This window comes from Chaetodon trifascialis, chromosome 4 (genome assembly GCF_039877785.1).
Source record: "Chaetodon trifascialis isolate fChaTrf1 chromosome 4, fChaTrf1.hap1, whole genome shotgun sequence".
NCBI classification, from domain to species: Eukaryota; Metazoa; Chordata; class Actinopteri; order Chaetodontiformes; family Chaetodontidae; genus Chaetodon; species Chaetodon trifascialis.
In genome coordinates, this window is record NC_092059.1 from 5,695,633 (window position 1) to 5,707,327 (window position 11,695).

An 11,695-nucleotide genomic window follows, 5' to 3' on the forward strand; every position below is an offset into this window, starting at 1 on the left:
GACTCATTATTACTTTAATCAGGGTTTATTTTAAAATCAGTGCAAAAATACATTTTGGTCTTTGACAGCGAGCTTCAAACAATACACAAAGTCATTGCGGCACCCGACAACGAGGGAGCGTCCCCACACCACCGGGGATGAAAACAGCTCCCCAGGCAGAGCGAATGAGGCCAGCATTCGTCCATCTTGTCCATCCAGGATCCACACGGTGCCGTCTGTGGAGGCCAGGGCCACCAGAATCCCCCTCCTGCCCACAACCGAGCCAGCAAACACACACGGACTGGAGAACACCTTCCCCGGGGTGTGGAAGGTCCAAACCAAAGAGCCGTCGGCACAGTTCAGACAGTACAGGCAGCCGTCATGTGACCCACACAGAACCCTCTGCTGGTCCGGCGTGACGCACGGAGAGGAGAAGACGGGCCCTTTGGTTAAAAACTGCCAAACCTGCAGAATAAAACAAGCGTTTCAGTATTTTAAAAGAGCCTTGGCTGAATCTGTAAAAGTTGTAAAATGTGAGTCCTGGTTACGCTGTGCAGGGAGCGGCGGGTGGAGTTTAACGCTACAAGTCCCAGAAGGGAGGAGCAGGAAACGTTCAGTTAGCATCAGCAGTAACTGAATACAGCAGAGTGAACAGTGAGGCTGATATCGGTGAGATTAAATTGACATACTTCTTGACAGACTGGAAAAGTGGGTGGGACTTACTGGCACTGTACTACACTGGTTTAAATCCTATTTACAAGATAGAGACCACTTTGTGCCGAATGATGATGATGTGTGGGGTGCCACAAGGGTCCATTCTCGGACCCCTTTTTTTTCAATATCTACATGTTGCCCCAAATTCAGATTATGGAGCATCATAATATTTCTTATCATACTTACGCAGATGATACACAACTTTATATTTCTGTGTCATCACATGACTACAGTCCCTTACTTTCACTGAGTGAGTGTTTTCATTCAATGAGTAGATGTGTAATGTAATGTATTTTATTTTCATTTTTCTATTCTCTTCTAATTTCTTTCTTTCTCTCTTTCTTTGAAATGTATGATTTTAATGTATTTTTATGCTTCTGTAAAGCACGTTGAATTGCCCGGTGTATGAATTGTGCTACACAAATAAATTTGCTTTGCCTTGCCTAAATTACAAACAGGAACGCTGGATTACACACTGCATCATGTCCTGTCAGTCCCTTTGTGTGAGTGTGAAGACAGTGTGAATCCAGCCCAGGAATGGCGGACTCCGCCACCAACAATGAAAAGTACTATATTGAGATTTTGCACTGTCAATCAAATCCGGTTTACATTTATGTTTGTAGGACTTTTCAGCTTTACTGCCCAGTTTAAAACATTTGTTAGAAAAGTCCTCAGATCTAATAAGACTCATCACTTTGAATCGTTAAATGATTACATTTTAAACGAGTCATTTGTGATGTAACGCTCTGCACGTTGGAGAAAAAGCCCTTCTGCTTCTCACCAGTTTCCCCGTGTCGCTGAAGCAGCAGATGTTTCCGTCCACTGAGCCGATCACCACGTGACCACAGGAGCCGTTTGGCGATGAGAAGAACGGGACGTCCCTGCGGAGCGACCACAGGACGTCTCCAGTGTCCTGAGAAGGTGAAGCACGCATCAGAACGTCCCCCGGTGGACAAAATGACTCAATAATTGACTGAAGTTTGGTATTTTATTTACTCACAGGGTTGAGGCAGAGTAAGTGACCCCCCAGCGAAGCTGCGTACAGCTGCCTGAGTGAAGTGTGGAGGTACGGGGAGGAAAACACAGCCCCACCCCCACAGTGACGCCTCCAGACACACTGCTGCTCCTAGAAACACAGAACACACACGTATTACCTTGATTTCATTTGATTGATTAATAGAATCGATCAATCGATGCATTAGTGCGCTTCTCTGTTTTTCTTTTATCTGGCTCACGTATGTACGTATCAGGCTGAATCATTCAATAAATATGATGCTTGATGTGTTGAATGTTGTGCTGCCATGTGAGTGCAGTGCCAAGAAAACACTCCAACCAAACCTGCAATGTTTGATTTCAAAATAAAAGCTTTAAAATTGAAAATAAAAGCGTACTGTCCTTGTCTTGGCAGTGCTGAACGTGATACCACAGCACTGCACAAATCTGAGTTTTCAGAATAATTCCAGTCTTACCATCTCTTCATATCAAATGCAGTCAAGTTATTTTCATTTTCAATTTATCGTTTAGACGAAAATATGTGTGTATATGTGAAAAATGCTCATTGTAATTTCCCAGAGCCCAAACAAACGTCTTCAAAAAATCCAAAAACTCATCATTTACTGTCATAAATAACAAAGAAAAGCAACAAGAAGCTGGAACCAGCTAATGTTCGACATGTTGGCTTGAAAAATGACTGAAACGATGAATTGACTATCAGTTTTCTTTCGACCAAGTAATTCTTGCAGCTCTGCTCACCTTCGGGTTCAGGGCGTAAACATGGCCGTCATGTGAGCCGACTATCACCAGACCAGCGAGGGGATCCACAGCAGGACAGCTCTTCACAGCGTCCCCCGTCTCAAACATCCACCAGGTCTTTCCAGACGCGGCGCACAAGAAATACACACCGCCGTCGTAGCAGCCTGGATAAACCCAAAAATAAATCCTACAGGCCAGTGACACAAATACTTTATCTGGAGAGCGGACACTGACCTATAACCACGAGTTTCCCGCAGTGAGACACTGCAGCCGACGCTTCGATCCTGTCCCCGAGAACTCGCTCCCACAGAAGGCTCCCGGTGGTCAGGTCTAAAGCCTGGATCCTGTGAGAGTGGGAGCCGATGAACACTGTGGTTTGGCCCTCGTGATCCGATCTGTCTTGGACCAGAAGCACCGGGGAGGCGTCAACACACCTGCCTGTGTCTGAGGACCAGCTGAGGCTGAGGCCCAGAGCGTCACCTCCTCGTTTCTCACCAGGATCCTTTGAACCAGCCTGGAGGTTTTGATCTGTCTCAGGAGTCCTGATGTTCATCTCTATCACCTCCCCTGCTCGTCTTATGACTCTGACGGCCCGCATCTCCTCTGCTGCTGCAGACTCTCGCCGTTCTCTCTTCGCTGGCGCCACAGACAGAGCGTTCGTGTGACGTTTCTTGGCCCCGGGCAGCGATGGCATGCTGTTCTCAAGCAGCATCGGCAGCTTCTCTCTTGTGATGTGGTGCAGCACGTCAGAGAAGGTCCCGTCCAGTATAGCCTCCAAAAGCTCAGGCGAGGTCACTCCCACGGCGGCGTGGATGTCTTCGCAGAGGTGCAACGCCTTCAGAGAATCTCCTCCGCTCAACAGGAAGTTGGCTTCCTCATCAACGCCTGCGTCTTTGGGAAGACCCAGAGCTTCCTGTTGATGGGTGAGTGGAGTATGAACATGTTCAGGCAGCAAACTGAAGCAGGAAGTGTTTAAATATGGAGTTATGCTGCGGTGGAATACCTGCCACAAGGACTGAAGAGTTTGCTTTAGTGTGCTGACGTCTCCCAGTGAGGACTGTGTCTGCCTCTGGTATATTTTCACAAGCGCCTCCATGTCCACTTTACCTGCCGTAAAATAACAGACATAAGAACAACTCACACTGTGATTGAACGCTGACTGTGTGTCTGATGCTCACCATGAGGGGTCAGGCACAAGGACGGGACCAGCACCAGTGCGTCAGGAACGCTGTGAGCGGGCAGCACCAGAGACAGCTGGCTCAGGATGAGTCTGCTGAGATCTCCGTCTGCACCGCCCGTCTCCTCCTGGCGATGCCTCACAGCGGAGGGAGGGTCCCCCCGACGCTCAGCCGTTTGTTCCGCTTGCTCCTGCACAGACGCGAGACGAGAAGCTGCAGTCTGGCCTCCAGATGTGGACGCTACGACGAAGGCGAGCAGTCGAGAGCCTTCGTGCAGACCGACGGCACAGGCCTCCACCTGAGGCTGACTCAGTATGAGCTGGAGGAGCAGAAGCGCAGCATTAATACTCCACCTTTTCCTGAAACATGTAAAGCTTACTGTGAGTTAAAACCTCATAACTCCACAAAAAACAGCTCTTATCCAGTGTTTAAAGGGACAATCAACTTTTCTTTATATAAAAAACAAAGAGGAAATTGTTGGATTATCATAAAAGTGTAATCTTGGTTCATTCATGCACTTATTACTACAGTAAGGAGTGGAAACTGCACCATCAGTAACTGGCTTAAGTAATGATTTTTCTGGTTGTTCCTTTACTTTTTAAAATGCATTTAATTGATTTTATTATATTTTTTTTATCTCATTTAAGTTACTTATACATTATTTATTTTCTTGTGTTTTGTACACAATATTATATTGTCTTACTTGAAAATAGTGAACAGTTGCAGAATGTAGCAGACAAATGCAGCCGATTCCTCAGATTTTGATCTAACGTCGCCTCGTCTTACTGTTTACTTACTTACTTAATTATTTGGAGCTTGGCAAACATTTACATTCAGCATCATGTGAGTTTTCTTCTTCCAAATCCTACTGTCTAACCAAGACAATACAAAAGTATCTTACAGGTTGGAAGGCCAGTCATTGCTGCCCTCTGGTGGTGAAGAGTATTAATAACTCCCAGCACTACAGTGATAATGTGTACACGGTTGTCCCACACTGTACCACAGCAACACTGAAATAACACAGCTGTGCCTGCATCAACAACAGAAGAATGATAAATTATAGGCCCTAATATAACAATGATAATAAGTGAAGGAGACCGTTTTCATAGTAACTAATAACTTTTATATACGCTAATTGGTGAAGTAATCCGGGGGCTGCACGGTGGAGCAGCAGGTAGTGCGCGTGCCTCACAGCAAGAAGGTCGCAGGTTCGATTCCCAGGTTCTGTGTATGTGCCCTGCGATCGGCTGGCGACCGGTCCAGGGTGTACCCCGCCTCCCGCCTGTCGACAGCCGAGATAGGCTCCGGCCCCCCCGCGACCCGAAAGGGATAACCGGCATAGAAAATGGATGGATGGATGGATGGTAAAGTAATCCAATAATTTTTGAGAGAAGTAACTAATAACTAATTTTCAGTAACTTGCACAACACAGCTCCAGACTGAGGAACATCTACTAGTATTGAAACCTTAAAGATTTTCACCTTCCAACAGCAATATCAACATCAGCACTGCCCTCAGTAAGACATGATGTGTCATAACACCTTTCAGTTGCCTTTGACGTGTGCATTTTGATGTTGTTACATCAGAATTATGTTAAATTTCTGTTTCTTTTCTAGATATGTACAATACTAAAAGTTAAAGATAACATTTAGATTTGGCAAAACAGAGTACATTCATAAAAACTTCGTACCTGCTGCAAGCTGTCCAAGTTCACCCTCTTCCCGTGGCGTTTAATGAGCCGGTCTTTCCGTCCCAGGTAGCTCAGCTGTGTGTCTTTAACGCTCACCCAGTCTCCAGTCGCTCTCATCGTCCCGGGGATGACAGCCTCCTCATCGTCCAGGAGACACACTCTGTCCTCTCCTCCTGCACCAAAGATCAGAAGCGTTTGTGTAGGTTTTATTCACTGACATCACATTTACGTGAACCTTTCTGCCAGTGAGAAATTTCTCACCTATGAACACCTGTCCTTCACCCTCTGTAAGAATGCGGCCATCTTCATCTCTGACTTCCACCACTGTGTCCATCAGAGGAGTCCCAAGAGGCACAGCAGACAACGTGCTGAAAGGAGCGTCATGTCAAATAAAGCTGCATGAGACGGCAGCTTGTTCGACACGTAGATTTAAGAAATCTTTTTACTCGGTGCACACTCACGTGTCGCTCGACTGCAGCACAGACTCTGGTATCTTGTACGAGCAGGCCCAGCAGGACACCTCAGTAATACCGTAGATGTTGTAAATGTGGGTTTTGTTGCCTTCGTGTCTCCAGCTCCTCAGCAGAGCTGGCGAGGGGCAGGCCTCTCCGCCCAGAGCCAACACCCGCAGCGAGGAGCCAGACGACAACACTTCCTGTTTTAGGATACGCTGCCCGAAGCGGACGAGCAGTGTCGGCGTGACCTGCACAAACAAGAGAAAAAAAAAAACACATTACAGTGACAGAGAAGTCTTCAGGACTGAACACAGTTTCCTGAACACACTTGCCTGCAGCACAGTCGTCTTGTGATGCTTGAACAACAGTCGAGCCAGTCGACCGGGCATCTTCTTGATCAAGGAGGGGACGATGAGGAGCTGAGCCCCGGACGATAAGGCCAGGAATATATCCACCACAGAGGGGTCAAAGGTTAAGGGCGAGGCGAGGAAAACCACGTCATCAGCGCTCATCTGAAACAAAGATCTGAGCCAAGAGAGGAGCAGGTTTTGAATCTGCATCCGAATAACAGCATTTCAGAGACCATCAAACACAAACAGGATAAACCTCACCTCAGATGCTGTATATTGGGGAGTATACACGTGTGTGGCACCCTAACAATCTTTGGAAGGCCAGTTGTTCCAGATGTGTGCAGCACATAGGCCAAGTCTGTGCGTCCAGCCTCCTTCGACACCTCAGCTGCATCACAAAGAGAAGCACCGCCTGCTCGTTTGCGCTCAGCGACCGCTGGAAGCTTGATTCGTATCAGGGTTAGCTTGAACTTGGGCAACACCACACAAACCTCCACAGATACGTGTTCGGCGAGAGCTGCCTGGAATCGCTTGATGAGAGGAGGAAAGAAAATGAATGTGAATATTCCTACAAAGAAAACATTCAACAGATCCCTCATTCATGTTAATACTGTAAAATAAAATGAAAGTCAACTGTTGTGATTTACAGGAAACCTTATAAAGGGCAATTTTCAGGGTTTAAGAATCAATCATTGGATATTTCTATCAGGGTGACTATGAAACTGCTTTAATAAAAACATAAACACAAATGAAATGATAAATAAAATGCATATGGATGATTTCATATGAACTAATCAACCTGCAGGCTGTCAGTCTTCACAGCACAGAACTTGAGGCCACACTGCTTCATGACTCTGGCAGAGAGGAGTCCTGGAGCTTCTGGGTCCAGGGGAACATAAGCAGCAGGTGTCTGCAGGATCCTGCACACAACACGGGGACCATTTATTGTCCATGATCTCTCATCCATGAACACAATGCTGATTTGGTAAGGCACTGAAACTTGTTTACGCCGCACGCTCACACATAAACTAGTCAGATTCTGACAACCGTGAACTCACCCCAGAATCCACACGGGTATGAACAAATCATCACAACAGTACAGCCCAATCACGCCGTTATTAGGAGAGCAGTTCTCCCGCAGAGTAGCAGACAGTTCACCGGACAGCTCAACCAGATCCCGGTACAGCAGGGACACCGGGCTCCCGGACACTGACCCGTCGTCATATGTCACAGCCGCCCTGCCGGAGTGCAGAGAGGCAGCGGCGGCTACGAGCTCCTGCAGTGTCCGAGCAGCCATACTGAGGAGCGGTCCACGGACGACACGCTCATTCTCTGGGGGCTCCGACTCTGGACGAAAACGTACAAGTCACATTTTAATTCATATATGGTTCAAAACAGAGGAATGACGGTTTATTTACATCCAGGCAGACTACAGACGTACGCGGGACACTCACGTTAGTCATACTGTTTGTCGCACGAAGATGACGTTACAGACAAACGACGTCCCAATTATGGCAATTTCAAATGCCTCTGTAATACTTGTTCCCCCCAAAATCATGGGGTTTCGGATCGAATTGACTCCGATCATTTCCGAGAGGCTGATCGTTCTCTTTATTTCAATAATACACAAATCAAAAACATTGTATTACAGATTGGCGGAAATAGGTTGCGTGTTTTAGGTGTTTCATCTGTTGATGTTGATGTTGAACACATCTGTTGGTGTTGACTGAATGCTGTTGCAGATCATCATGTTGACATAATAATTTAAAAACATAAAGTGTAATGATTGTTGACACAATTTTTACACTTTGTTGTTCAGACACATATGTACCTCTGCCATGAAAAATTCAAACCTTGGTATTTTTTCTTTAAGACATTTTGACTTTCTATTGAAATATTCAAAGGTGCTGTTTCGGCAATCATAATTTCCTGATAGAAGTGAAGGCACCACATGCCCCCTGTCCAATCATCGGTCTCTATTTTGTGACGAAAAAGTTTTGAACTTAAAGCGCCGTTTGTTTTAGATCGGTTGGCCTGCGACTTTCACCATCAATCACACCAAGAAAACGTATTTTATATGCAACATGGACACGATGAAACAATTCCGTTTCAATAGCCTTAACTTCCAAAAATCACTGGATCGAATCATAGAAAAGGTATGTTCATGAGGCGACGGTGGTAACGGAACAGTTAGCATGAAGTGAAAGTAGCTAACGTTTGCTTAAGCTAACGTAAAAGTTAAGCTGGGATAAAACGAGTTTGCTTACCTCTGCATTTGTTTTCAACAGTATTCAAAGCTTCAATACCAAGACGGGGCGATAGAGGTGGACCTCAACAATATAAATAATCGAAGTAAGTTGTGACTTTTTTTGTCTACCAGTGGTTTATTAATGCAAGGAACTGTCGCTGTAACATTGACGTTAGCTACCAGGAAACGTCACAGGACAGAAATAAACAGGCCATTTAAAATAAATGCGATGAACTGTTAGTGAACAACGTTTGAGCAAAATTGATGCTTAAGATGTCTTTTTTTTTAGTGCTGAAATAATTCAGTGCATCATTAGTCGATCTAAGGGCGTGCGTTTCGTTTCAACACTGCGGAGACACGGATCAGACGGGCGGTGTTAAGGCCTCTGAGGCATTTTGTGGTGTTTTCAAATACATATTTTTTAGATCAGCTGTTCTCATTTTAGCCTGCTGAGTGAACACACATATAGGCCTGATTTATGGCATTTGGCCCTTTTTATATCAAGTTTTACCGTTTTTGTTTTGGTTGAATGTCAGCTTAAGATCTGAGATTTTGTGGACAATTTCTCCACTTTTTGGAATTATCGAGACAAATTCACTAAACAAAGATGAAAAGTGTAAGTTTCTGTTTCCACCTCTGCTGTTCAGTAGCTGTCGTGTGGCCTGGTCTCATTGTGTCTCTTTTCTGTCTTGACCGCTTGTATGATGAAGTGATGGATCACTTCATGAAGCAGTCAAAAATGGAGCTGAGCAGGCTGGAATCAAAGGTTTGGATCACTGTGAACATACTCACAAAATGCAATGGGAGTCCTCAGTGTATTCAGATATGAAATATATGTACAGCCATTATAATCGAACGTTTTTCCTCTTCTCAGAGCCTGACAGATTTGGGAGAGGAGTCACTGAGAGGTAAGTATCCATGATGTGAAACCAGAGTAGAGATTTACAGATGTTTAGAAATGTTCTATTTATTAATGTGATTACTTTGATATTTCTTCCACTGCAGCCCAGGATACCACAAGAGACTCCCAGGTAAATGCACTGTATGTATTTCACCTGTTCTGTCTTGAATATCAAGTATAACTTAAATTCATTATGGTTTCTTTTCAACAGTTTGACTTCACACATCAAGTGAGAGAAGCTGATGAAACTTGTGTTTCTACGGTTTCCTCTAGCCAGTTTTCTGTGGAGGATGATGGTAAGACCACGAGGGCAGTAGGCAAACTTTCCAAACAGAACACGGTGAGACAATCTATTGTGTAATTTTAGGTGACCTTTCTTTTGTCCTCTTTGTGTCCTGCAGGGATTTCTAGTAGTGACACGACTCAGCTGGCCACAAGCTTGTTGGATGAGGGTCAGAGGAGCCTTTCTGAGGCGGAGCTCCAGCCTGAGGACCAGGACGAGGAACTGGAAATGTCTCTGAGAAGTCATGGCAGCTCTTTGGTGGAGCTCTACCCCGGCATGATCAGTCGACTCGGCAGGGCCTGGCATCGGCAGCAGGTCTCAGAGGCCGCTGGCTCTGTGCTGAGGAGGTACCGCAGGTGGCGACAACAACCAAGCAGAGGCTACATCAACAACACCTTCATCGTCCCGCTGAGACACAACAGCACAAAAAAGATGAACAAGACGCGGCTCAAGGAGAATTCGGACAGCTCTATGAAAATTCAGCACATGGAGACTGATACTACCCCTCAGGCTGCCTCGCAGACGGTGACCAGTCTGCAGGATTGGCAGGCACAGCAGCAGTCTCCTGGGAGGGTTAGAGCCTCGCTGGCAAAAGAGCAGCACCAGCCAATCTTCGTCATTGACCTCTCTGGTTCCCCCGACTCCTCTAAACCAAAGGAGGTCTCGCTGAACAAGACCTTCAATGTGTCCCAGCTGGGAGAACAGCTCTCTACTAACGCCGTCAGTTCTTCACGGCCTTTCTGTCCCACCGCGAAAGCGTCCTTGGACCAGCCTCTCAGGGCTAAAAGACTTTCTCTCACTGCACACTCACTGCAAACCTCTGCAATTAAAGAAAGACCGGACATCTACGGCTCTCCCGTCAGGCAGAGTCCCTTAAAAGTGAGGATGACTAGCTTCAGTAGATCACCTCATGCCTCTTCCAGAAGCCCCAAAACACACTCTGTGGAAAGCTTTTCCAGAGAGCCTTTGAGGTCCAGATTAACATCCACTTCCCTCCACTCCCCGCCAGCTGTGCCACTGAGGGTGCTGAACCATCAAGACGCCCGCCATTCCTTCCAGCTTCCCCAGCTGCCTTCACCTTCAGCCACAGCAGCAGGTCGTCCCAGACTCCGGCGGCACCTTTCCTTCGACTCCTCCCTGCCTTCGAATCGTGTCTCCTCTCCAAAGAAGCTCGACGAGGAATTTCTAAAACTCTACCACAGGTTTGTCTGCCAGAGCAAATCGTCCTCCTTTAATGGGCCTCCCTGCCGTCTTTGTGAAACAAGATTCGAGACCAGCAAGGGCCACTCTTCCTCAGCTCTGGCCGCCCTCGCTCTGTCGCCCCACCGCTCCCTACTGAGGAAGCGCCACAGGGAGTTAAGCTGGAACAACCACCCCCGGTCCAAACGCCCCAGGGATGACTACTGCACATCCTCCCCAGGGTCCAAATGGCACGGGAATGAGATGCTGAGTCGCCGCCTCTCTCTGTCTGAATATGAGCAGTCTCATGATGGCCTCTGCTTCAGCCCCAGTAAACACAGCATGTTTCAAAGGTTCAGCTCCCAGCAGCACTCAGCAGATGCACATCAGGAAACTTTGATGAGTCGGGGCTGCGACGTGTCTGTAGGTGAGTTTTCCTGCTGGGTGAGCCTCCTCTGTAAACACTGGATGACACTGCAGAGGTCCTTATTTATGTCTGCTGTTAAATGAAGCAGTTTGTGTCCGCTGAATCCTTTTATCCCTGATTCCTTTATTCATGATTAAATCTCACTCAACAGGAGCTTCACTTGAGAACAGAATGGCCAACAGCATCTCCCCGAGGTGATTATAATGACTTTCCTTTGTACAGTATTGGCCTCCCAGCATTCCCGTGTCCTCATCATCATCATCACCACCCTCTCTTCTTCCCCAACATGTGCAGAAAATGGTGGTGAACAGGGATTACACCGGCCTGCCACAGAGAAGTCCTAAACGAAGCATCACTGTTAAATATCATGTCACTGAAAGGACTGCAGCAGCGTGAGGTCTCAAATATGAATAACACGAGGACCAAACAGGCGACAGTGGAAGCATGTACGTCTTTCAGTAAGTTAATCGTTTACTAAACTGCATTTCGGTGGTCCATCCCAGTGCTCCTGTTTATGATTATTAGTGTTTTTTTAAAAG

The 11,695-nt window shown here is 46.5% G+C and overlaps 2 protein-coding genes across 3 annotated transcripts; one reads left to right on the plus strand and one right to left on the minus strand.

The window, feature by feature from the left end:
• Positions 1 to 11: 11 nt before the first annotated feature.
• aasdh (aminoadipate-semialdehyde dehydrogenase) lies at positions 12 to 7,616 on the minus strand. 2 transcript variants are annotated; one of them, XM_070960776.1, is made up of 15 exons: positions 7,573 to 7,616; positions 7,177 to 7,465; positions 6,918 to 7,038; positions 6,380 to 6,648; positions 6,101 to 6,293; positions 5,775 to 6,016; positions 5,575 to 5,681; positions 5,314 to 5,486; positions 3,624 to 3,942; positions 3,449 to 3,552; positions 2,680 to 3,358; positions 2,446 to 2,609; positions 1,694 to 1,819; positions 1,475 to 1,606; positions 12 to 444 (listed from the first exon to the last, which is right to left on the minus strand). In XM_070960776.1, exons 2-15 carry the CDS (start codon positions 7,413 to 7,415, stop codon positions 37 to 39), a joined length of 3,276 nt encoding a protein of 1,091 aa, XP_070816877.1. In that variant the 5' UTR covers positions 7,416 to 7,465; positions 7,573 to 7,616; the 3' UTR covers positions 12 to 36. The 2 variants fall into 2 exon arrangements, with proteins under 2 accessions (XP_070816877.1, XP_070816876.1); XM_070960775.1 differs by having other exon boundaries at positions 7,177 to 7,601.
• A 1,489-nt stretch (positions 7,617 to 9,105) lies between these two features.
• On the plus strand, positions 9,106 to 11,562 carry LOC139330060 (uncharacterized). The gene is made up of 7 exons (XM_070960790.1): positions 9,106 to 9,132; positions 9,241 to 9,274; positions 9,372 to 9,397; positions 9,479 to 9,563; positions 9,669 to 11,156; positions 11,308 to 11,350; positions 11,451 to 11,562. Exons 1-7 carry the CDS (start codon positions 9,106 to 9,108, stop codon positions 11,461 to 11,463), a joined length of 1,716 nt encoding a protein of 571 aa, XP_070816891.1. The 3' UTR covers positions 11,464 to 11,562.
• The last annotated feature ends 133 nt before the right edge of the window (positions 11,563 to 11,695 follow it).